Genomic DNA, 27450 nt, shown 5'->3' with positions numbered 1-27450 from the left:
CGAACTTTTACAATTTATAGGTTTTGGCTCCAGTTAAACATAAATATCTCTGAATAATTTACTAATTTACAAGATGAAACGTAAACAACAGCTTCTTTCATAGTGGCGTGTGTCAAAATATATGTATTAAAGTAATAACTCTTATATTTTCTTAGTTAAACTTTCAGCACTAAGCAGCGTATGAATGTTATCTTATTTTTAAAAGAATATGCATGACGAACAGTAACGCCTAACGTACGTCAAACTAGCAGAAACATAATTGATTACCTACTTTCAACTGAAAACAAACAGAGAAATACATTATTTACAAGCGTGTATACTTACCAAAACCTGGGGCACAGATATTTAGTAAACACAATATAATAGCTGCAGCAGGATGCATCCGTGGAATAGCATTATACAGAGGTCCATGTTTTTCGTTGATTTCAACAATGTCACTATCTCTATGAACGTTTTTCTTTTTATCGTTAGTTGTAGATCCATCAGCTGACCCCATGATGAATGAGTTTTCTTTTCAAAGTTTTATTCCAAAGAAAAAAATCACTCAATAGAAACTCATAACAGGAAATTGATTGCAGTTTTAGCTAATTAAGTTGTCATCCTGTTAATAGTAATGCAAATCTGTATTATAATGTGTATATAGTAGATTAGAGCTTATACTCCTTAGTTTTTGTATTGATAGATATAATATGCTGTCTGTGAATACACTCGCTAAGGCATTCCTGTAAAAGTAGGCACTGTATAAATTATTGACTTGTCTCTAATGAGATTTACAGCCAGTTACCAAAAAGTGGTCTAATTGATTCTAACCGCCACTCACTTAAAACATTTTAACGGAGAAACATCACAATATAGAAGTTTTGAGTGCTATTTATGGTCCTTATGTGGACTGGTTTTATTTCATCTACATGTTTAGTTTACTTTGATGTTAAATCATGGTAAAAGTCTTTAAAGGCTAGAAGAAAACGGAAACAGATTTTTTTTTAGCAATACAGGAAAACAGATATGAACCCGTTTGAAACCAAATATGTGTCGTAAAACGAGGTCTCATTCTGTTGTCAGTCTAAACTAAACATAACATATTATATATGAAAAGAATTGAACGAGATAATTCTCACTCTACTCCATTTACAGATACCATGATTTAGATTTTCTATTCCAGTGAAAATAAAATATTATAGGAACACCATACATAAAGAACCAGCAAATATGATTAACAAGGTGGATAATACTATCGTTTACTTGGTCTGATATTGCAAAAAAAGAGTTAAATTCTTCAATCCTTGCAAAACTCTGTTAACGTTTTAAGGAATGGCTGTTATATTTTTTCGGTCTATGAGAAGATAAAATAAAAAAATGTTGTGCACACCTAATATTTTAATACAGTCATTCTATATAATTTAATTTTAATTGCTATGAGTTATTTTTAAGTGTGAATCACATTTTTTATGTTATTTCGAATAGATCGACAAAATATTACAGTCATTCCTTATAATTGAAATCTAAATTACATCCAAAATTCGAGTTTCATTTAAGCCGGAGTAAATCACGAATAAAGCCGTTCATGACGTCACGATCACATAACACATTTAAATATATAAGCAGATAGAAAAAAAACCGCTGTCAGCCAATCAGAAGACGCGTTACATTCAAAATTTAAATGATTCCAAATAAGTTGTAGTAGTAATTCTGTGACACTCTCTTGGACACAATCGTGTTATCCTTATAGGAGTTTATATATTTCAATTTCAAAACTCTTTCACTAATTCTAATCTTAATGCAAAATTTTCCTTTTTATAAAAATATTTGTATGGTGGGGTAGATATTCATTTGCATTCGATTCGAGGTTTTAAAAGTCTCGAAGCATGTGACAATATATCTTACGTATGCTGTTTCTTTCATACTATCATAGTATTTATGACGGGAAAATAAGTGCCTACCAATTCTTCTTTGAATAACATGACGCATGTGCTTCTCGTTATTCATATCGAACAAGTGGAATTTGCTGGTCTGTCATATTCGTCATTTATCTTTCAGCGATCATTTATAAATTTGCCTCCCCCCCTTTTCCAAAAAAAAAACCAACTAAAAAAATTATATAAATTGAAAGCAGGAAGTATATGTGATGTGTTGTTGGTGTTTTTCGATTAATTTGAAAAATCAAAAGCATAATATCCTAACATTTAATAACCCAAAGGAAATAACGGAGAAGTGCAAACATTAACCGGCTTATAGTATGGCATTATCAGGCGGGCGGCTGGGAATTAAATGCCTACCTATAATTAGTTCTCAATATAAATACTGCACAGAAAGATTTCACATATATTGAAGTTAATCACCTATATTATTTAAGTTTTTCTTCAAAGTTAAAAATTAAATATAGAAATACACATAAATTCATTACTAGAATAAGAAGGCAAACATTGTGTCACGCTTTTATGTGTTTTCATATGAAATTGTCTGTTCTAAAATCGTCGGGATTGTAAATTGGGATGATACATGTAAAGAGAATTATATATATCTACATGTATATATTATATTTTGAACCCTTTCAAACGTATCCCTTAAACAAAAGTAGGTAATTTCTGTGTCATTTTTGGTCTCTTGTGGAAGGTTGTCTCATTGGCAATCATACTTCATCTTCTTTTTTGTATAATCACCTCACCTCTCGTTGAAATTACCCTTTTCTGTCAATTAATTCAAAACAAAACAGTGCAGAATTACAACAATCCCAGTTATATTAGCAGCCGGAATTGAGGATATCAGTCTGTTTAAAAATACCTGGCCTATCTCCAATAGAAATATAGGGATACATTTATAAAATAGCATTGCCTGTAGTGGCCTTATATCTCCATCAAAAGGGGATTTTTCATTTATATAAGCTGCTTGTCTATTACTTAAAACCAATCAAACAAAGAGTAAATATTCGTGTGCGTAAATTTGAGTCCTAAATAACTGTTCATGATTTAGTCAAATATTCATGCATAATTTTGCGCTTTTAAATTTTAATCTATTTTTATATTATTAAATGCGAAATATATCACTTTATAAAAATATTCACACGACGATTCCTCTTAAAAATTCGTGTGGCCGAAATATTTGAAAATCAAAATCTTACTAAACATTGATTTATGTTTCACTAAAATTTCCATTGCAGGAAAACTTGGTTGTCGTTGACTTTATTTGGCCTTTTAATTTTTTTGGATTCGAGCGTCACAGATGAGTCTTTTGTAGACGAAACGCGCGTCTGGCGTATATACAACATTTAGTCCTGGTATCTATAATGAGTTTATTTACAACCACTTGGTCGATGCCACTGCTGGTGGAGATTTATTTCCCCGAGGGTATCAAAATCCCAGTAGTCAGCACTTTTTTGTGCTGACATAAATTATCATCGCTATGGTTATATTAATAAATTAACTGTTTACAAAATTTTGATTTTTTTATTTAAATACTAAGGCTTTTCTACCTCAGGCATAGATTACCTTAGCTGTATTTGGCAAAACTTTTAGGAATTTTTGTCCTCAATGCTCTTCAACTTCGTACTTCATTTGGCCTTTTAACTTTTTTGGATTCGAGCGTCACTGATGAGTCTTTTGAAGACGAAACGCGCGTCTGGCGTACATACAAATTTTAGTCCAGGGGTGGTGTTCTCGAAGGTATCCTAAGATTCGTCCTAAGTCATAGATACGTCCGATTTTAGGATGGACTTAGGATCGACTTAGGACACTCTTAAGTTGTGTCTCGAAGCTCTCTCAGACGAATCTTATGTTAGGACGTCCTAAACATTTCCTAAGTCGAAATTTTAAATCTTTAAAGTTATTTTTTGATAAAACATTTATTAATGACGAAAATTTTTAACAAAATTGTTTACGAATTTTATAATAACATGTACAGAATTAAATGCATAATTACCAATGTTATTATATAAAAAAGGATTGTTATTTAAACTTGAAAACAATTTGTTTTGAAATGAGAATTAAATTTGTTGTGTAATCATATCGTGAAACACGAAGTTCAAAGTTTAAAATCATGCACAATTTCTTTATATACAAGTTAATAACCGATGGTGCGTTTCATTTCATGTTCATTTTCACGTAAAGTAATGAGGAAAAAGCGAAATCCAAACATTATTACACTAGGATGAAGATATGATGCTCTTAAGACACCTTATTGGGTGTCCTAAAGTTAGGACGAAAAATGAGATATATCAAAAGTTAAGAGAGCTTCGAGAACTCGACTTAGGACAAAGACTTGCCATAAGATAGACTTAGGACACGTCCTAATCCTAAGATAGCTTCGAGAACACCACCCCTGGTATCTATGATGAGTTTATTTATTGAACGTCCAGTGACAAATAGGCCATGCTTTTTAGGACGAGTTTTGTGGAAATCTTCAACAAAATGAAAAATAACTGTATGTATAAGAGACTATATTGAGTTTGAGGCTCAATCTGTTTGCAATGAAATATGCTTACCTTCTGAGCAGTATTATTGTTTGACAACATCCGTTCGGTTTAATCAAACCCTTAACTGTAAGTTCAACAGCTTGCCCTTGTCTATCATGCTCGAGAAGTATTTCAACTTTGCGCAGATCTTTCGATAGTGGGAAAATCTAAGGAATTTTAGCATGGGCTACTTGGAGATCTCATGAATATTTATATGACACAAAGTGTTTATGGTGCAATGATATTCACAAGAAATAACCATTATCAAATTTTAAAATGGCGATTCACAGAAACATCATTCAATGCTGAGAAGTTTGAATGAGAGTGTGACTATTTTTTATATTAAATTTTATTACCGTTTTAGATTTTTTATGATTAAGCTGATACAATTATGTCTAGTCTTATCGTGCCAGTAGATATTCTTAAAAAAGAAAATGCTACTTTATGAGTTTTGTTTGTATGAAGTGTATTGTTAATCTCTTCATTTGGGCACGCTCAAACCAATAGAAGTTTATAACAATGTAGAAACATTGGTAGGCATATACCAAAAAAGGCCCTAAAATGAATAGCTTTATTCTGCTTTCAACTTTGAATGAGGGAGTTGAAACATTAGTCTATTTTTGAATTATACATTCATCAACAGTGATAAAATCCGTACAATGTAGGTTTGTTTCATGATCATTACAGCCTTTCAATTGACACCACACGTACCATGTTTTAAAAGATACAAATAATGCACATTTCACTAAGACCAAATCCTTCAATATAAAATGCCAGTTCATTTGACCAGTTCACTCTTGCCTCGCCGCCCAATCTAATTAAAATATAGATCTCTGGTTTTTTTTTTATACTACATATGAGTAAGATAAGAAAACTTTATTTTGATTCGGCATAAATACAAATAGCAACACAAGCTCTAAGGAGCTTTTGACCGAATAAACGTAGTATAACGAAATGAAAGATCTATATGTTGATTTCATTGCTCGCCGCCCACACTTTTTCTTTTTATTATATACATAAGACATAATTGACCAACTTAAGTAAAAAATACGTAAGTTAATTTATATTAAAGAAAAAGTTCCACTTTGAAATTAATATTAAAATTAGCTCAAAACTTTTATTTTTAATGATTAATGAAATAAATATAGTTTTAAGCAACGGAGTTACCTCTCTTGTATCGAGAAGTATGTTCTTGGTCTATACTGCTAGATTGAATGATTGATTGATAGTTTGTTGGTTGACGTCCAGTGGCAAATGTTTCACGATTTGTACTAGAAGTACGGAACACTAAGGATACTATCACGCACCGCAGTTTATATAAAGAGACTAAGGATACTATCACGCACCGCAGTTTATGTAAAAAGAGTTTCAGCATTAAAATTGAGAAAGGAAATGAGGAATGTGTCAAAGAGACCCGGCCAAACACAGACGAAGACGATCGATTGGTCTTCAACACAGCAATAATCCTTCACCCAAAAGCGTGCTTCAGCTGGCTCCTGAACAAAAATGTTAACTAGTTCAGTGAAAAAAGACGTCATACTAAACTTCAAAAATATATATGAACTAAAATTAAAAATCATACAAACTAACAAAGGCTTTCCTTGGGACAGGCGCAAAAATGCGGCGGGATATTAAAAATGTTTTGTGAGATCTCAACCTTCTCCCTATACCTCTAGCCAATGTAGAAAAAAACCAAACATAGTAAAACTCGGTTTCAAGAAGTCATAGTTCGATGTCAGAATAGGGAACAAAAAAACTAAGTAAACTGACAATGATATACAATGTACATAAATTACAACAGACTACTAGCAATTACTGACATTCCAGCTCCAGACCTCAATTAAACTCAGTGAAAGATTATATATATCTTCGTCATATGAAAAATAAGCAAAATCCGAATCCTTAGGGGTTGAGTATCATACCATCATTGAATAAATAAGAAGAACATATTACTAGTATATATATTACAAAGAAAATTGAGTAAATTGAGGTTATACCTAAGAAAAAAATCAACCCTGCTAATATAGCTATAACCGAATATAAATATACTTCCAAAGTAAGCTCTCGTTTGAGAACTGTGTAAAGTAGGGTGGATTCAAACAAGCTACCCTTTGGCAATAAATGTATAGAATGAAGATGTTTTATTAATAAAATTATGTTCTCTCTATTCAAATTGCTACCCAAGCATCTAAAAAATACTTCATTATATTGAAATGAAAATTCAATGACTTTCTATCAAAGAATCTTATTCATATTCTGAGATTTAAAAAAAAAAAAGCAGAAAGATCGTTTTGTCTATTTGACTTGGAGGTTTCACAATTGTATGACATTATATCTTTCAATTTAAATATGACTATACACTAAACTATATCTATTTTCTTGTTAAATGATATACTTTTCTGATGCACAAATCAGTCTTAATTTATGTATAATTGCACTTCAAGTATTCCATTATTCCTATGCATATTTATTATAATGATTTGGTCTTGTATGTATGTTTCTTTTTTTTATCTACTAGTAAATCACATCCGAAATAAATGACAGACGGACATATATACAAAACTTAATGAATAATTGAAATTAAGATATTTGCGTTATAACGCAAAGGTTTGCGTTATAACGCAAACATAGGAAGAAAAATTAAAAAAAAATGTGTGGCGATAATACGCTTCCGTACAATTCATACCAAACTTAATGATAGATATCTTTAATAATCTTAACTATAAGAAAGAAAATATATTTTGTGATAATAAATCAGTACATGGTAATAAGCTGAGAACATATAGACAGCTTAAAGAAAATTATAAATCGGAAACCTACTTATTGTTAAATATAGACAGAAAAGTAATGGGGCATTTTGCTAAAATTCGTATTAGTAATAGCTTTCCGTAGTTAGAATTGAACAAGGGCGTCACACTAAAACCCCTGTAGAAGAAAGAATTTGTCCTTTATGTCTCTTAGAAGTAGAAGATGAATTTCATTTCACTTTAAAATGTACAAAACTAAATATAATTAGAGACCAACTGTTTTCCAAAATTAGTGAAATAGTTCCCTCTTTTTTCAGGATGACTAATGAAGCAAGATTTAAAATTTTGTATACATGTGTTGAGACTGATATAATTAGAATTATTGTTAATTTATAAGCGACATGTACATTTCTAGAAATGCTCTATTAAGCACTAAATAACTTTGTGGTACCACCTCCGCATATAATGTTTATAAATTTGGTATGATATATATATGTTTGTATGTTTGTGTATAACAAATTTGTATTGTCTTGGTATCAATCCTGTAATTTTGGATTTTAAACCAATAAAAATTACTTACTTACTTATGTATTAAAGAAGTAATATAAAAAGCGTATCTATTTACTGGAATTTAATTATAGTTGGTATTTTACATCAAGCATTTTATGGTTATAAAAGCAAAGCGTATTGTCCTGGTCTTCTTTTCAGTAAATGTGCCGGAGCATTTCTTTGTGTGGTATCATTATTAACCTGGATTAAATTGAGTGCGTGATTTTGTTATCTGCATGTATCATGCGGTTTTAGTTGTTTTTTTATTGAGATTTTCCGCATGTTTTATTTTTAATGGTCTTGATAGGGATCAAAAGCATATTAAAAACTAGTTTAACCCAGCAACATGCACATACATGTACCTGTTCGGGAACCTCGTAAGTGGTTACATATGTATCTTTAGACAAGTGACATTAATGTGTGTGTCCTTTGGGGATTTTTTATTTTGTAAAATTCGTTTACAATGTGTCTTCTGTGTCTTGATTAAAGCTTGATTATTTTTAAGATGTCTATTGGTTTAAAATGATTACAATTTGACATGTAGAAGTTGGTTTTGTATGTTGTTTGATTGGAATGTACCCTCACTTGTCTTTTTTTCGTATTTGTAGGAATATTTTGCTATATATATAAAAGAAATTACATAAAATGTTTTTCAATACTCCACTGTGTAAATAAAAAGTTTACATTGTGTGTGTGTGTGTGTGTGTGTGTGTGTGTGTGTGTGTGTGTGTGTGTGTGTGTGTGTTTTAAAATATATAACTATTTTATATTTTTCTGTTTTACACTCTTGGACAGCACAATATTTGACGATGACGTCTATAATGCTTCATATCTATGTAAACTATGTTGCGGTTATTGTGATCATAAAAACTTTACATTTATATAACGGATTCATTTGTTTCAAAGTCATCATTAACAATACAATGTGTTTAGTAAACGGTGCTAATATCCCTCTTCTTCATTCGAGTTTACTTATTATGTATTATCACTAGATAAATGAACTATATTTTGTTTCCGATTATTGATAAAAAAAAATTATCGTTTCGGCAGTATGTTTTACAATGTAACACAGTAAAAGGAAAATCATCTCCATTCGGTTAAAAGACATTTTTTGATAAAGGTAAAAAAAAAATGTTTAGCTCAGTTTTCGTGAACAGGTTTTTATGTTGAACCAAGGAGGTTATATAACCTCCTTGGTTGAACCAACTTTTGTCCATAAATAAGATGTAATTTCAAATATATGATAACTTGGTTTATTTGCCGAAGGGGGAGGGGCGGAGGAGACAGGGGGTCGGGTGATGTAGAGTGTTCCAATGTGAGAACAAAACAAGCAAACATAATTGGTTAAAAATGTCAAAAACAGAGGTACAGCAGCTAACATTGTGTTCTAATATAAAAATAAAAACATTTGTCAGCAAAGAAAAACAAAATGGCATATAGACAATTTAAAAGCACATACACAAAAATGAACAAGAATACAAACAATTTATTTAATTATTACTATAGCACAATAACACAATGCCGGGATGTAAAAGTACCGAGCCACGCTAAAAGGACATTACTCAAAATGAACTCAACAGTAATGGTCAATAAATTATAAAGACAAATAAAAAGAAAACTGTATCACGTAACCACGTATAATAAATTTCGAGTAGCAGCTGCAAGCTCTTGAATATACCGAACGAGTCGGCAAATATATGTCCCATATACAGATGAAGTTGGTATATTGCTACTAAGATGGGAGAAATCGAAAAATTTTAAATTAGAATTGTCTTGTTTGTCATAAATTCTGGTACTGAGATGACCGCTCATGTTAAATTCGAGGTATATATTTAAATCTAAAAATAAGGTGAAGGAAACCGTGCCGTTTGTTTCTTTTGTTTCTTTTATTTTTGATCATTATATTAATGGAACCCAATCAGAAAAGTTTGGATTCCTAAGTGAAAGAACATCATCAATATATCTTAACGTGAAATTACATGATCTGGCTTCTTTGATCTTTTTGTTATTGACAAATGTTTGAAGGATTTCCGACTCAGAGAAAGATCGAGATTAAAATTATACAGAAGTTCTTTAGAGTTTTAGAATCCACATGTAGTTAATACTACTACGCATGTAAAAACTCATGACTTAAATTCTGTAAATCTGTTATAGTTAAAACATGTTACAAATTCAATTTTATTATTCTTATGTGATCTCCGATGCTTATCTAAAGTATTAAAGAAAGTAAAATAATATTGTTCATGATAAATGCGTTTTTAGGGAGACGGATTAATAATATAAGGGAAACCTTGTTTCCGAATCCTTTTGTAATATGTTATCACTGTATTTATATGTGTATGTCATGTACATGATTTTTTGAAATAAAATATGTTTAAAGTAAATGCGTTTTACTTATTACTGTAGTTTCGAGAAAAAAAGTCTGGTAAACCAAAAGCATAAGAATTCTTAATCAACAAATCTAATGAGCCTAATTAGACGCTTTAACCATCAAAAGGCTGCATATGGAAGTTGTTATCTAGTATCCTTTAGGACTTACAGTTCACCATGAGCAGTTTTGACTAAGTGGTTGTATTGTATGACACAGATTTCAAAGCACATGAGACGTGTTTCCGGAATAGACATTCTGCAGCTCTCAAACGTTTGGAAAGCCAAATAAGAATCATGTTTGCAGGCATCATCATATTTGATCAACTTTGAAGGAGGGAAATGAAACTTTTATTTAAGTATTATTGTATAATTATTAACCACATTTAAAATGTGTCATCGAAATCATGCAAGTAACAATGTTTCAGCTGACATGAAGTTGGTACACATGAAGACGGTTAAACCTAACAAGTTATATTGCCGGTTTGGAAGTAATAAAGTTTAATATGGGGTACATGTTTCCATAACAACGACATGTGTTATCGAGATGACCGTACTAGAACTTATGAAACCGTCATAAAATATGCCCGAGTGAGTGAGTGTGTCGTCTAAGTTTAAAGTATATTCATAATGTGATATAAACTGTGATTTCTTTAATGCCCGTGTCACACTGTCCCGATTTTTATATACGATGGACACCCGAATGCGAAAATTGTAAGTTCGTACGAAGTTGGTCCCGATCTCGTTAAAATACCAAAATGTGACCGAAGCAAGAACGATGAATAACGAAGTCTATACGATGGTGCCGAAATTGTATACGATAGCAAAAGATGGACATACGAAGGTTAACCGAAGACATGTATTTAAGCTTCATATCTCAGCCGAAGCCTACACGATTGATCACGAAGGCTACACGGTGAATTACGAAGGCTACACGATGGATTACAATGATTGCGCGATGGCCATACGTTGTCTAAAAGACGTCGTGTACAGATCACGATGCCCTCGCCTACTACATGTAAGTTGCGTGTAGATAAAATTTGTTATGGACACTCTAGAACCAAAATGCTAAAAACTTGGTATGGTGTTACTCGTTAAGAATATCTTAAGCGCTATTAACTTAAAAGTTCAAAGGTCAAGGTCACAGTGACAGTTGTAATACAAGGCAATATCACCCTTGTGGACACTCTAATTTAAACCAATATGCTTCAAAAGATTTTAACCAAATTGGTATATTGTTCCTCCTTTTAATGATCTGACATTTTTTGCGTTCAATGCCAAAGGTCAAGGTCATGCAGATGGACTTGTTTTTTTCTCCTCGAAATAGCATAATACACAGAAAATTGGTTGCTCATTTTTTTACCTGCTAGTTCTAAAGACAATATCAAAGGTATTTCCAGTTACTAAATGTTTTGGTTGCTTTCTAAACAAAAAGTTTATGTATCAAATATGCATATTCAATTTACCATTTTCTGCATGTGTCATATACAAATATAGTGTCCATATTTGTCCCCAATATGTTACATACGAGGTGATCACGCTCGGCATTGCCTTGTTTGAACTGTAAAATGTGTGCACTAGTCTGAATAATCACCCATAATTATGCCCATGTTTACTGATCTATCTTAAAGGTAAGAATAAGTTTAATGATCCCTTTTATTAAAAAAGAGCTCTTTCCAGGAGAATATCATAATAATATAGACAAAAGGAAGGATGTGAGGAAAGCAACAAATGCGGCAAAATATGACATATAGAAAACAGAATGGTTATGGAGTAAACATTCGTGTGACAACAAGTCAGACGATAGAATAATGAAGAAAAAGTTAGTTTCCTTATATACGTGTACCTGTAGTGTTGGTGTTTTTATCATTTAAATTATGTTACTTGATATGAAAAATTGATAAACAATAATGTTTTGCTTGTGAAAGTTACTCATGAGCCTGTAATAGCTACTCTTCTTGTTCCATTTGAATTAATAGAAACAACGCTGTCGCCTTTTTTGTTCTCATAGAATCATATGATATGAGCTCCATGTTTTGTGAACGTCTTTCTTAACTGTCATATTAGACTGACCAGTGCATATCGCACATGGCACTTTAAACGTATTTTAGCGCGAAAATTAACTTTACATTTAGCTGGATTTATTGCCGTCGTAGTTACATCTTGTCGCCTTCGTACTTTTATTCGTTGGCAACACGACGGGATTACGAGGTCTTCACGAAGTCGTGTTGTCATCGTAAGACCTTCGGGTAGCTTCGTGATTCGTTCGTGTAGACATCGTAATGTCAAAACTGCCCGATGGAAACGGTGGAAACACGAATGCAATACGATGTTCAAAGATGCATTCCCGGTGACATTGCGATGGTGAGGATGATGATACGAACTCAATACGAACCCTCAACATCGGACGCACCTTCGGGGATTTTTTAACATGTTAAAAAATTTAGAACCCTTCCCGAAGTTGTACCCGAAGGCTATAAAAAGTGGCCGATGGTTCTACGATGGTTAAAGATGGCACTACGAATAGCCCGATCTGGATACGACCAGTCCCGATTTTGAAAATTTCCATAACCGTGTTGCCATCGGCGTAAAAATCGGGACAGTGTGACGCGGGCATACCGGTGGCAACACGATTATGGAAATTTTCAAAATCGGGACTGATCGTATCCAGATCGGGCTATTCGTAGTGCCATCTTCAACCATCGTAGCACCATCCGCGAATTTTTCTAGCCTTCGGGGACAACTTCGGGAAGGGTTCTAAATTTTTTAACATGTTAAAAAAATCCCCGAAGGTGCGTCCGATGTTGAGGGTTCGTATTGAGTTCGTATTACCATCCTCACCATCGTTATGTCACCGGAATGCATCTTTGAACATAGTATTGCATTCGTGTTTCCATCGTTTCCATCGGGCAGATTTGACATTACGATGTCTACACGAACGAATCACGAAGCTACCCGAAGGTCTTACGATGGCAACACGACTACGTGAAGACCTCGTGATCCCGTCGTGTTGCCATCGAATAAAAGTACGAAGGAGACAAGATTGAACTACGACGGCAATAAATCCAGCTAAATGTAAGTTAATTTTCGCGCTAAAATACATTTAAAGTGCCATGCGCGATATGCACTGGTCAGTCTAATACGACAGTTAAGAAAGACGTTCACAAAACATGGAGCTCATATCATATAATTGTATGAGATCAAGAAAGGCGATAGCGTTGTTTCTATCAATTCAAATTGAACAAGAAGAGCAGCTATTACAGGCTCAGGATTTACTTTTACAAGTCAAATATTATTTTTTGTCAATTTTTCATATCAAGTAAGGCAGCAACCATTTGATTTTCTGGGGGGGGGGGGGGGGCTATGGTTTTTTTTTGGAAAAAAAAGTTTGTTTCCAGGTTTTGGTGAAAAAAATAATTTGTTTTGGTCCCTGAGAAAAAAAAATTGTTTGTTTCACCCTCAGCTGCCACTATATATAATGCTAAAATTGAAAGAAAAAAATTGTTTTCGGTTTGTCGCTAAAAAAAATAGATTGTTCTTCGCCGAAGGCGAAAAAAAAAATTTGCACAGAAAAAAAAACCATAGCCCCCCCCAGAAAATCAAATGGTTGCTGCCTAACATAATGAAAATCATAAACGCGCCTCGTATACCAACACAGCAGGTACACGTATATAGGGAAACCAACGTTTTCTTCATTATTCTATTTTTTTATGTATCGTCTGAGTTGTTGTCTTACGAATGTTTACACCATAACCATTTTGTTTTCTATATGTCATATTTTGCCGTATTTGTTGCTTTCTCCACATCCTTCCTTTTGTCTATATAATTATGATTTTCTCCTGTAAAGAGCTCTTTTTGAATAAAAGGGATCAACGAACCCATTATCTTACCTTTAAGATAGACAGTAAACATGGGCATAATTATGGGTGATTATTCAGACTAGTCCACACATTTTACAGTTCAAACAAGGCAATACCGAGCGTGGCATCCCATCGTATGTAACATATTGGGGGCAAATATGGACACTATATTTGTATATGACACATGCAGAAATGGGAAATTGAATATGCATATTTGATACATAAACTATTTTTTTAGAAATCAACCAAAACATTCGGTAACTGGAAATACCTTTAATATTGTCTTTTGAACCAGCAGGTAAAAAATTGAGCAACTAATTTCCTGTGTATTTCGCTATTACAAGGAGAAAAAAACAAGTCCATCTGCATGACCTTGACCTTCGGCCTTGAACGTAAAAAATGACAGATCATTACAAAGATGAACAATATACCAAATGTGGTTAAAATCTTTTGAAGCATATTGGTTTTAGAGTGTCAACAAGGGTGGTATTGTCTTGTAATACAACTGCCACTGTGACCTTGACCTTTGAACTTTAAAGTCAATAGCGCTCAAGATATTCTTAACGAGTAACACCATACCAAGTTTTTAGCATTTTGGTTCTAGAGTGTCCATAACAATTTTATCTACACGCAACTTAAATGTAGTAGGCGATGGGGATTAAACTATTTTTTTTAATAAGAATTAGACAAAAAGATCGATTTCCCGTCATGCATGGCAGATTGTACAGAAACGATATGTTGTCGAAATTCTGTTCGTATCATAAAAAAGTTCAAAACAGGTAAAACGCATTTCAGACATCGTATGGCCATCGCGCCATCATCGTAATCTATCATGTAGCCTTCGTAATCCATCGTGTAGCCTTCGTGATCCATCGTGTAGGCTTCGGCTGAGATATGAAGCTTAATACCCGTCTTCGGTTAACCTTCGTATGTCCATCTTTTGCTATCGTATATAATTTCGGCACCATCGTAGAGACTTCGTTATTCATCGTACTTGCTTCGGTCACTTTTTGGTATTTTAACAAGATCGGGACCAACTTCGTACGAACTTACATTTTTCGCATTCGGGTGTCCACCTTATATCAAAATCGGGACAGTGTGACGCGGGCATTATGAAAATATCATGATTAAAAATTAAAAATATAGGACAGGAGCATTGCAAACATATAGTGGTTGCAGCCTTGTTGTTTTTTTGTACACATTTAGATAATATACATAAAATGAAGATTTACAATATATTGTAATCTATCGAAGCACTGGTTATTATGCTGTCTGAAAGTCCATCTGCACCGGTATTAGTCCGATGGTAGTCTTACGTATACTTTTACATGAACAAAAACTGGCCGGTATTAAAAGTATAACAAATATTTCGATATCTAAGGCAAATTCAACAAGTGGGAAGTCCAGAAAAACTGACGAAATAAAGCGATATCAATTAACGAAACGAGTGAAAACCAACTGCCATTCCATACACTTTGACTTTGTATAATCCATGTCAAAATCGATTCAGTCTAAATCGAGAATATGAAATGCTCAGTTGAGATTAGAAAAAAACATGAATTTACTGGCCTGTCCGATTTATTGTCTTTAGCTTTCTAAAAGTTTTGTCTTCTGTACTATTATTTGTCTGTTCATCTTTTTTATTTTTAGCCATGGCGTTGTCAGTTTATTTTCAATCTATGAGTTTGACTGTCCCTCTGGTATCTTTCGTCCCTCTGTTATTCTTTTATACAATTGAAATATAAAATAATGCCAGCCCTTGCAGGTTAGGGTTAACTTATCCGGCTTTTGATCTTCTTTGTAGGTACATTTGCATTTGACGCAATGTTTGTTTATAATTATTCATTTATTTACAACATAACAGTCTTCTTTTATTCATCTGATTAAGTTTTGACGTAGGTGATGTTTCAAAACTTTTACTATGACTTTACATATCTCATTGACAACTCAGATAATTGAACCCTGACAGCAATATTATGTAAATGCATATCATACATTGATAGCCTGCTGCTACAATGAGTCATATATATAACCCAACACGTAATCCATATACGTCCAACATAAGATCCATTTGTGTCAGTAGTAGTATATTTGTATACTTCAAACATTATATACTTGCTGTTTTATGTATACTGTTATTTACTAATGAAATGTCCAAAAAAGCTACCATTTTTTCCCCATGCAATTTCGAATAGGTATCTCCAAGTTTGATCATAAGCCATGCATGTAGTCAGGAGTGTAGTCTCTTTTCACAGTAAAGCATCGTTCGAATACTTTGTGTTTATCGTTCCAATGCAATATGCACTTTAAATAGACAAATTTCTATAAGATGCGCATTCTATGACTTTTAAAATGCATATAATTATGTTAAACGAAAAGTTTCACACGTAAATTAACATTTTTTTCAGGGATTAATGAAATATCGAGCAATACTTAAAGCGATCATATTAGGCAGACAATAAAACCACCCATTACATGACTCAAAATTAAAAACCGGATATTAGGTATTCTTCAGGTACACGCCTGTTAATTCATAATTTCTTTTTTAAATTATTAAAAGTTTGAATGGCTATAACATACGTAATCTATTTATACACCTGTCCTTCAGGTAACTTAAACTATCCCGTTCGGTTTAACTTTATACACATTCTTTCGCCATTTAATACAACTGGGTCGAAACCGCATTGTCAAATAACCATCGGAGCAAAACAGAATTCTAAATGGAAGGGTAATCGCACCCAACATGGCCGCTGTTTCTGATGTATATATTGAACAATGAATTCAAAATGAAATCTAGTTAAATTAAATCGAAAGTGCTAGGTGATAAAGGAATTAACTATATTTGCTTTAGGATACATGTATAGTGAAAGCTGAGATAAACAGTTACGTTTTATATCGATATAGTATCATTAGTTTGTTTGTCAATATATGAAACACTATTTTATCCTGTTTGGAATTTGACAAATGGTTTGCTAATCGTTAGAAAGTTGGTTATATTTCAATTTTACTTTGATTGTTATGGATTAATTGGCCAATATGGCTGAGAGAAGGTCTAAGGTAAGCTAACAATATTCTAAAAGTTTCTTTCTAATGTTGTCTGTCTTGTTATAATCGATAATTGTAAAAGGTGTTGAATGAAAATAAGATCCTATCGATAAACACAATAAGTTAAGTTTATGCATTATTTATATGAGATACTTATATGTCTTTTGCGTATAACTTCACCCAGCAAGATCAGACAAGATATGAAGTAAAGGCGGTTAAGGGTACATTGTCATTAGGGAACATTGTCATCGGAGGATAGAACTTAATTGTGGTTCTGCAATGCCAATCAACCAATGAAAACATTGTTTTACACCAAACAGTTATTTTTCCAGTCACTGTATATTAACATTTTTGTACATTTGTTCCTTTCTTAAACTTAAAATATGCTAATAATTTGTTCAATTCTTTCATGTCTTGAACATATTTCTTTTGCGTTTGTATGATTGGGGGGGGGGGGAATATTGATCATGTTCATTTAATGCCATACATGTATGACATGCAAGTCATTCTTCTGTAGACTTATTAAGATTAGGTTTGTCCGTTAGATCATTGAAATGTGTAACAAATAAACATATCAAAATTTGTTGTAAATTGTTTAAACCAAATCTTGTTTTTTACCTGCCTATGACGATGTTCATTATAAGATTATAACAGCTTTGTGTCGTTGTTTGTTGGCGGAATTACATAAATATAAACAAATCCACACCCTTAAGCATGGTGATTAATTTACATTAAAAAACACATAACTTTTTCATGTCTCTTTTATTGATTTGTCATGTATATGACAACATACTTAAAACCTGTAAAACTACAAGTTTTTACACCTGATAATCTACATTTTATAAAGGAAATCAATAGCCAATCTATAATCAGCATTATGCAATTCAGTTGTAATAATTGAAATGTTTGAACTTTGCGGTTGGTTGAATTAGATAATATAAGTACATGTATCTGCTAGTCTTCATCGACAAACACTTAATATAAGAATACAGATACATATATATGATATATACATGTACCTGTAAAAGTTAGCAGGATTCGTAGAATAAATGTTGTCAATAGTCCTCAGTTACATTTAGAAATTGACAATAAGGGTAGCTTGAAAACTTGATTTTACGACTGAAGATTTGATTTTATAATAATTTTTGATTCGAACGTTTTCTGAACATAATATTACCGTTTTGGGGATATTTGTGTTTAAGGTTATCTTGGATATGACCCAATTGTTCTATCTTCATCTTCTAGTATGATTAGACATGCTATTCATTAGGGGGCACGCTGACTGACCTAGTGTGGGGATTCGGGCCCCCTAGGACCCCCTGGATCCGCCTATGATCATTAATGTTATGAAGACTTTGTTGATGCAGATGAAGGATATTTGATAGTCTCTACTATATGTATGTAGAGGTTTTTTTAATACAAAAAGGGGACTCGAGGTTAGACTATTGCATATACACCTGTCTATTTGTAAAAAAACGTATATTTACAGAAAGGGGAGTGTGATTGGGATTGAAAACAAATGCATATATTATTTCTTTTTATGACGAGAGTATGTTGACTCTATATTTATTTTGTTGGATTTCTGTCTCATCGGCCTATACCACATGTGTTCACAAGGATATTTTATTAGTGCGTTTTGCTGTAGAAAACAGTCACTGCTATACGTGTGATCTAGCTTATAAAAAAATCTTCAACCTTTCTTTAATCACCGACTAAACACATAACTCTTTCCGGCTAAACCGACTTCTCAAGGAAGCAAGTACTTACCGCTTTACATAGTTTCACAGGTATGTCGGAGTATGTAAAGTCGTGTCTGGAAAGGTAGTTTTTGCTGTTATTAACATTAATGGTTTCACCCTGAAGTCTCTTTACGATTGATTTAAAAAGACAATATTATTTCTTCCCTAGTCACAAATTTATAAGACCCTTTACATCTTACAGTGTGGATAAAATCGATTTCATAACAATCTAAAAACTCTTTTGAATTATAAAATCCTAACTTATAAAAGGTCTTCCTCAATGCTTAAGCTTTCCTTTTTTTTTAACAAGATTAGACATAACTTCCCCTTTCAACATTAGAATATAACTCAATTAATCGTATTTTAATTCCTTATTACCAAAGTATACTGTACACCTTTTTGACATGTTGGTTTTAGCTCCAAATGGAAAATAATCGTTTATGCAGTTTCATCGTGTTTGGCTTTAAGAGCGTACTCACTAATTACTCCTTATAAAGTGATTATTTTCTATCCATGGTAATCTGTGACACCCTTATTTCATAACGGTCAACCTAATGATGATGAAATTTCTTTAAATTTTCAAGGGAAAAAATCATTTGAGCTATTAGAACCTTTGTTCGATACCTTCCTTGTGAGCAGCAACCTTCTATCATCCAAATCACGATAGGAAACGCAAGCTGCTGCAAAGTTACATTAGACCAATAAATGAACAATATTACCCTTTGAAAAGAAAAGATAATGCATTGGTATTCCTTATTGTAGAATTCTATATGATTGGTCGAACATGATTTCATATTCATTTTCATACGAAAATAAGATACAAAGATACGTGTTTTCTTCGGGGCAATTTATAATTATGTAAATTCTTAAAGGGGCGAACAGATAACATGTTACCGTACTAATTGCGATCGAACGAGAAACATTTAGAGAAATGATTCATGCAAATTTCACATGCCGTTTACTAATTAAACCAGTGGTGATATGTATCTGAATTGGATGGTCCGTTTGTCCAATTCCTTTGCATACACATGCATATGATTAAAATCATTCAATTTTAACCATTCTAAGGTAAAACATTCTGACTATGCGGTATGGGATTTGCTCATTGTTGAAGGCCGTACGGAGACCTATAGTTGTTAATTTCTGTGTCATACCACATCTTATTTTTTTTTTTATATTAGATAAAATGGTTAAAGCGTGAAATATTAGCGTGAAGCAGCTAGGTTTATAATAGTGGTGTCTGGCAGTAACATTAGAGATCATCAGACGGTCGAAAAAAATAATCAACATCAAATCTCTCTCCACAATTCGTTCATGAAGTAGGCACGTTGTTCGTTGAATCGCCAGGTTATTATATATACGGAATTTACAGTTAACACTAGACTTATCTTCTTTCGTTGTTTTTTTCGTTGACTATTTCATTGCATGACGTTATCATTATTGACATTTTGTCCTTTGATTTTAAGAAATTAAGTGTATTTGATGGATGAACTGCGAGACTAGGTCGCGAGACTGAAATAAATCAAGATTCATATCTGTTAAATTTGGCGAGAAAGTTATTTTCGATATCAAGTTAATAGACGTGAATAATGTAGATAAATAACTTAATAAATGTATCTTTAGATCTTTGTTTCTAGATATATTTATTCAATGTTTCATCCAGGTTAAAGGACAAACAAGAGGATATAACCAGTCTATGGAAGAAGCGTATCGATAAAAACTTTTCTTATATCAATGAGCGATATTGTCTAATATCAATTGTAAACATGCAGACATTTCATGCGGAAAATGTTGTTTTTGGCAACGAAAAATTAAGTAATTACTAACTTTTAAACTTATTGTTCAAATATAAACAACAATTGAGTCTAAATATACATTCAGAAGTTAGCTAAAAGCTAACGTTTATGTCCGTGTAAAATTTGAAGTGCTGTGTTTTTCTTATATACATAAATAAGCAATGCGATACTTTTAAAATATCAATGCGATACTTTTAAAATATCATAGCGGTGTTTTTGTTATATCAATATTAGCACTTATTAGTATCAATATTTGACTGCTGTACCCATATTTTTACAATTTTACCCATTATGTCTGTTTTGTTTACGCAACGTTGTTAATATGACAGAATTTGATGAGACTGTCATACACGTGAGAGGTTAAGCGCTATAAAACCAGGTTCAATCCACCATTTTCACAATGTAAAAATGCCAGTACCGATGTGGTTTAATAAATAATATCGTAATCAAATAGCTAAGTATCAAATTATTGTTCACATACTATATAACATTAATGTTTAGCATTTTATAATGAACGCACCGAAATAATATATATCTGATATGCTCGCAATGCATACATTTAAGACTTTCTTTATTGATAAAAATGAAACTAACTTGTGACAAAGATGAATCATACTGTTCTCGTTCAGATTGATTCGATAACATCTGACCTGTACTTTTGAAACTCCTTTTTTTATACAAATTAGACCGTTGGTTTTCCTGTTTGAATGGTTTAACACTAGTATTTTTTTTGTTCCTATATAGCGTGGTGCTTGCTGTGAGCCAAGGCTCCGTGTTTAAGGTCCTACTTTGATCTATAATGGTTTACTTGAAACAAATCATTATACTTTGTGGAAAGTTGTCTCATTCGAACTCATGCACCATCTTCATATATCTATAAATCTTTAAAATATCCCTTTATAAATAACTGCTCTCCAGACCTCCAAAAACGTTATTTGGGTGCTGAATCTTTTGTACAGTGCAATATAAACTAGTACACTTCTTATGCTTTAACGGCAGTTGACAGTTATGATGGTACAAGAACGATTACGTCAATAAAAATACCAAATAAACAGCACTGAAAGATCTAAATTTATAATTCTAGTATGACGTGCTTCTTTCGCTTTGTAAACACCCGGTTTGAAAACAACACTGTGACAAAATTCTCGATAGATCTATACTTAGCGCAGACTCACTCAGAGGTATACATAATAATTGCTGTTATGTACAATATACCTCCCGCGTAAATATACATGCATTGGAACCTATTTGCAGACCCCTTTGCCGATTTTATTGTTTTAAAAAGTGCAATTATAAAAAAAATAACTATTATTCTTATTCGGATGCATAATAAAAAGAAGTAATGCACAAGAGCTCGGAGAAATCAACAGGATAAAATTCGAATATCACGGCACAATCCATGTGTAAATTTCCAACAATCTATGGCTTCCTGAATTATTTCTAAAATATAGAAAATATGTATACACATTTGGATTCGAGCGTCACTGATGAGTCTTTTGTAGAAGAAACGCGCGTTTGGCGTATATACAAAATTTAGTCCTGGATTCGGCCAAAAAGGGGGTTTCAACCCCGCCCCCTCCAGATCCGCCACTGGACCTTTATTAGAATCGAATAGGTCGGTAGACTATTTACAACCGCATTCAAATTCCGCCATTGCATCATCACTTCAAATAGAATCTGTCGGTTAAAGCATGTGATTGCAAAACAATAGACTGAACCGGTTGTTAACACTTTCAAATATCAATAGGGTCACGCAACATTTTAAAAATGATAAGATCGTGTAAGCGTTAATTTTGTTACAGAAACGAAATTTTACTGATATTGATCCTCAAACATTAAGCTGGTCATGAAATAAGTTTGTGAATTATGTTTGCGGTTCTCAGTTTGACATGCATTGTGACGTGTCGTCGTATTAATTCTATATTAGAAAACTATAGCAGTTATATTAGAAAAGTATCGCATTCATAATTTTTTTATATTAAAAAAAATATCGCTATGATATAAGACAAACATCGCATTGATATTTTAAAATATAGCAGTATCTTTGACTTATAGGCGATTTTGGCTTATCCAACAATTGAATTCATCTCGATTGCATTCCACATAATTTGCTACATGACATTAATTGAATTTGTACATATCTACAAATGTCTCATTTATTCAACAATTCAATTTTCTCGTTTAAATACATCTTCCTTGGTATAACTTAAAATAATTCATGGAAATTATACAGCAGACGTATGTCTTGTTAAATGTCAGCCTGTTTTAAGAAAAGAATCATTTCTTTATACCGAGAAATCTTCGTTCCTTCATAAAAATGTAAACATTCGTCTGAGATTTCCCACAATGCAACTCGTTGATATAAGACAATATCGCTCATTGATATAAGAAAAGTTTTTATCGTATCGCACCTTTCATAGACTGATAACATGATCAAGATTTTGGCCTTTTGAACTCGAAAATTCAAAATACAAAGTATCATATAAAAAAATAAAGATTTGAGACTTGAATTTTTGCAGAAAGTTAGAAATATCTATTCAGATATCGATAGTATGGATAATTTGGATTAATTGGTTTTATGTTTTTTCTTGTCCGTCAATTATGCAGTAAAAGTCATCGTCACTGAGGAAAGTGGACTCAACAACTGCATGTTGGATACATATATGTATATAATGTTTTGTTCTTTTGTTGGTTTTTTTTCCTGTATGATGTATTGTAAAATTATTATGTTGATTTATGTATGCCTTCAACCCATATGGGTAAAAATGTGCATTTGTATTTCATGAACTCAATAAACTCATTAAACTCATTATGCTCCATGTAACAGATAACATTTTCAGATGTCTACACCAGGTCTTTCTAAAAGGGGGTTCCAACTACATGTCCTAATTCAAAAACATTGATCGTTAAAAAGGGTAATTCCAACACGGGAACCTCAACTATTCAATACCTTTGTCAGATATTGGTTCTTAAATATTCTAATTTTGTCAAACATATTTCTCTTATATTTAAGCTTCCTTTAATCGAGGAAACTTATAAACCAGATTCTTAAAATTGTCTCAATTTTTTGTAATATTTGAGATATAAGATAAGTAACAATCTTAACCTAAATAGCATTTTACCATGCTGTGTTTTATGCAACGACGTTCTTTAGTCAACGTCTTATATGTTAGGATTGTTGCGTATTCATTTTATCCGAATCTTTTCGTAAAAGGCCATTTGTGGTAAAATGTTTAAATTTGATTATTTGAGTAATAACTCTTCACTGCCAAACAATCAGCATAGACAAAGCATAACACCATTACTACATATGACAAAAAGACGGACGGAAGTAAACGATAACAAAGAGATTCGGATTAAAGAATGCAAATCCAATACTGTACCATAGATCCTCTGACTTCATAACAACTCCATTGTAAGCCAAACGCGCAGAGAGACGTATAGTCGAATTTGTAAAACAAAACAACTGTAGGCGATATCGTTTAAGATCGTTTAAATTAATTAAAAGAAAACATTATATGTAACTTATAGCAGACTTGAAATATAACATTGACCTTCAACCTTTCATTCATTTCATTTTGCTAGGAAGCAAGAATTGTTTTGTTCGTTATTGTCAATTTTCAAATTTATAATCATTTTTCATATGTACTTGTACTTTTGTTTTGTTGGTAACATATGTTTAACAGGCGGCAACATGTCAGGTGACTAACCTGATATTAAATTATTGTATCAAATGCTATATCTTCACATGAACTTTTCTGGGATTAAATCATTTTACCAAAATGCTTAAGCGTCCACATGTACTTTCCAACTTAAAAAAAAATACAAACTTAATATCAACTTAAATTAAAATCTTAATCGAAATTTAGCTATTGCCAAATGTTACTTTATTTCATTTTGCATTTCATTTTATGGGTTTGCCTCGTGCATATTCGTTTAACCTTTATTAATGATTTGGTAATACACTTTATGAGTGCATTGCCTTCTAACCAAATTTTTTAAAACTTTTTATGTCGTTTATTACAGTTTGTTAAACTTAACAACAATAGAAATAAATGCATCGTTTTATAAGTGTATAATAACCCTGTTTGAGCTTTCAAAAATGCATGCACATGTTGTTTGTAACTTATTACGCGGGAAAATAGATTCTGGAGAAGGGATGTTTTAACAGACATACAGGACATGCTTTTCTGTGAATAAATAATTTTATTGTCAGTTCATTACTTCATCAGATAAATGTACAAAGAAAGTGATGATAAAACCTTTTTATTAAAAATAGCAACAATGAAAAAGGAGTGCAATGGCTAAATTTGAGTAATTGTTGACATTGTTTCGAGTTATGCCAATGATGATTACATTTATATATCTCTTTTTCTTTCGTCAAAATCAATCAAAAGTTGAAATGGAGTGTTTGTTCTTACAAACGACTAACGACAAACTGTAGATGCATTTTCAGCGAGTGTATAGTTTGTCAAAGTTTGTGCAAACCTTGTAAACGTATGTTAGAAACAAATTATCTCAATGTAGGTTCGCCGAACCGTTTGTATCGTTTGTGTTATAAAGAAATGCACTATATAAACGCAATGTATTTGTTCATAGAGAGCTAGCGGTTCTATACATATATAGATATAGGAAGATGTGGAGTGAGTGCCAATGAGACAACTCTTCATCGAAATAACAATTCATAAAAGTAAACCATTGTAGGTCAAGGTACAGCCTTCAACACGGAGCCTTGACTCACTCCGAACAACAAGCTATAAAGGGCCCCAAAATTACTAGTGTAAAACCATTCATACCAATACTTGTCCAATTCGTGTTTAAGGACAGAAGTATGATAAGTCACGTGTTTTTTTTTACCAATATCTAAATTTCTAAGTTCTTATTTCAGAATATTAGTAATATATCTGTTACAAAGGAACGAGCTGTGCCATCGAAAATATCAGCCTCAGCTTTTGATGATGACGACCGCCATTTTGACACGTCACTTGCAGCTGACGAGACGTCGAACAGGACCAGTATTAAGCGGGGATCAACATCTACTGACATTGCGGAGCTTAATCCAAAATTTGGTACAAGTACATTGTCCAAATCAGCACCCATAGCAGAAAAAGTGGTATATGATAGACCTTTTCATAATAATATACAGTTGTTAAATATGCATATAAGTAAATTCTGAATATTAGAGATATATTTCAAAATTGTCTATTTATGTTAGAAAGTATAACACAAAACTAGGACCTGGGTAAATTATGTTGCAGAAAAACACACAAACAAATAATATTGAAAAACACTTCATTGGAAATAGTTCTTTTTTGTCAATTTCAAATTGATTTTAAACAACAAGATAAACAGAAAACTTTCAACACACCACTTTTATACTGACTCTAACTTTTTTTATACATATTTTTCTGCATGAACAAGAGTCCTTCAATCACCTGCTGAAACCGTCGTTTTTTTGGAAATATTACATTATTACACAGTCACGTAAGGTTAGACCAACGATGAATTCCTTCAACTTATATGGATTTGATAACCTATGGATACCTTATCCTCTTTATTCCCATATAAATAATTCATAAAGCGGATAAGAACGTTTAAAAGACGCACACAGCTCGATATGTCTAGTTCCATAGAAACACAATTTGCATCATCGGTGATTTTCAAGTGTTTAATATGATCGAAAGAGGACAAGTTACACATCTCATTGGGGAAGTAGTTTAATGTGTTAATGTGCACATGATTTATACGTTTATTCGTGTTCCTTATACAAACAATAAAATCGATCAATTTCATTCAAAGTCCGGTGAGAATGTCTGAATGAAAGTTTAGTTTTTCATTTTTTTTTTACCAAGTTTAAACTATTTTTTTTTTTTTTTTTTATCTATCTTGGCATATAAATGAAAAAAAGTTTAAACATTTGACACACACTCGGGGTCCTGCTAGATCTGTACAACAAAAGTGAAGACGGAAAAGAAATATTTATACAGACTAGAAGATTTATTTGACCGGAATCATTTATATTATATTTTATAAACGGTGTTTGTGAAGATAGTAAGGAGTAGTTTCAGTTTTCAACAAGAAACACATTGACGAAAGTGAGATTCCAGATTAGTCAATTGTTTTTCGGCACACGGCACGATATTAAGTTTTGATTTAAAGCAACTTATAAGCAGTGTATATACATAAAGTTGGGGATTGCTTATTTATTTTTGGTCTGTTTTGGTCATATAGCTTGAAACGTGGTTACGTATACACACATCTTTCGACTATTTGGGCTTGAACATTCCATATGAAGGATAACTCTAGGAATGCCCCTCGTTCGCACGATCGACCTGTATAAAGTGAAATTATCATTCAGAACAGAATGTTCAATGGCGTTGTCACTTTGTCTTCATAGCGACTTCATGATATTGTTTCTTATAGTCACTAATAGGCATAAGTATTTTATCCAAATATGAACACAAAATTTTCACTATTCACATAAATGGTAAGAGGAATTGTGCAATCTGTATCGCATTTAGAACTAGGAGTTCTATTTCTAAAACAGTTTAAACACAGTGGCATGATAACGATCAAACTGTTATCCGTGATACATGTACTCATGAATTACTTAAATATCCGTGGTACATGTACTCATGAATTAAGTCTTCGACTTAGGAGTTTGACTATTTCTATGGTATGTTCAGTATTTTTAGACGAGATTTTGACCTTAATGATTATGCATTGATCTTGATTTTGGATAAATATGTTTGCATTAAACATAATATAAGTAAATTTGTAAATAAATGTAAACACCCACAGTTTTCCCACATATATATTGATGCATATATTTTATACAAATATTAACGAATGACTGACTTCCTTCTTCCAATATTTGAATGACATCTTTCATGTATTAAT

General features: G+C 32.4%; 2 protein-coding genes across 3 annotated transcripts in view; one reads left to right on the top strand and one right to left on the bottom strand.

Moving 5' to 3' along the window:
- The window catches only part of LOC134710313 (protein stum homolog), a 338001-nt gene extending 337279 nt beyond the window's left edge, over window positions 1–722 (bottom strand). For both annotated transcript variants that reach the window (XR_010106111.1, XM_063570618.1), the window contains exon 1: window positions 325–722. Coding sequence is in view for 1 of the 2 variants with exons in the window: in XM_063570618.1 (XP_063426688.1) it covers window positions 325–496 (172 nt within the window). In the remaining variant the exon portion in view is untranslated. The remainder of the gene's footprint in view (window positions 1–324) is intronic.
- Window positions 723–16572: 15850 nt separating this feature from the next.
- LOC134710302 (myosin-VIIa-like) overlaps window positions 16573–27450 on the top strand; it is a 34822-nt gene continuing 23944 nt past the window's right edge. Inside the window, exons 1-2 of the mRNA XM_063570609.1 lie at window positions 16573–17027; window positions 25439–25663. Of these exons, the coding sequence (XP_063426679.1) occupies window positions 17007–17027; window positions 25439–25663 (246 nt within the window). The 5' untranslated portion in view covers window positions 16573–17006. The remainder of the gene's footprint in view (window positions 17028–25438; window positions 25664–27450) is intronic.

This window comes from Mytilus trossulus, chromosome 3, assembly GCF_036588685.1.
Source record: "Mytilus trossulus isolate FHL-02 chromosome 3, PNRI_Mtr1.1.1.hap1, whole genome shotgun sequence".
Taxonomy (NCBI): domain Eukaryota; kingdom Metazoa; phylum Mollusca; class Bivalvia; order Mytilida; family Mytilidae; genus Mytilus; species Mytilus trossulus.
This window is presented reverse-complemented; position numbering and strand designations above follow the sequence as displayed.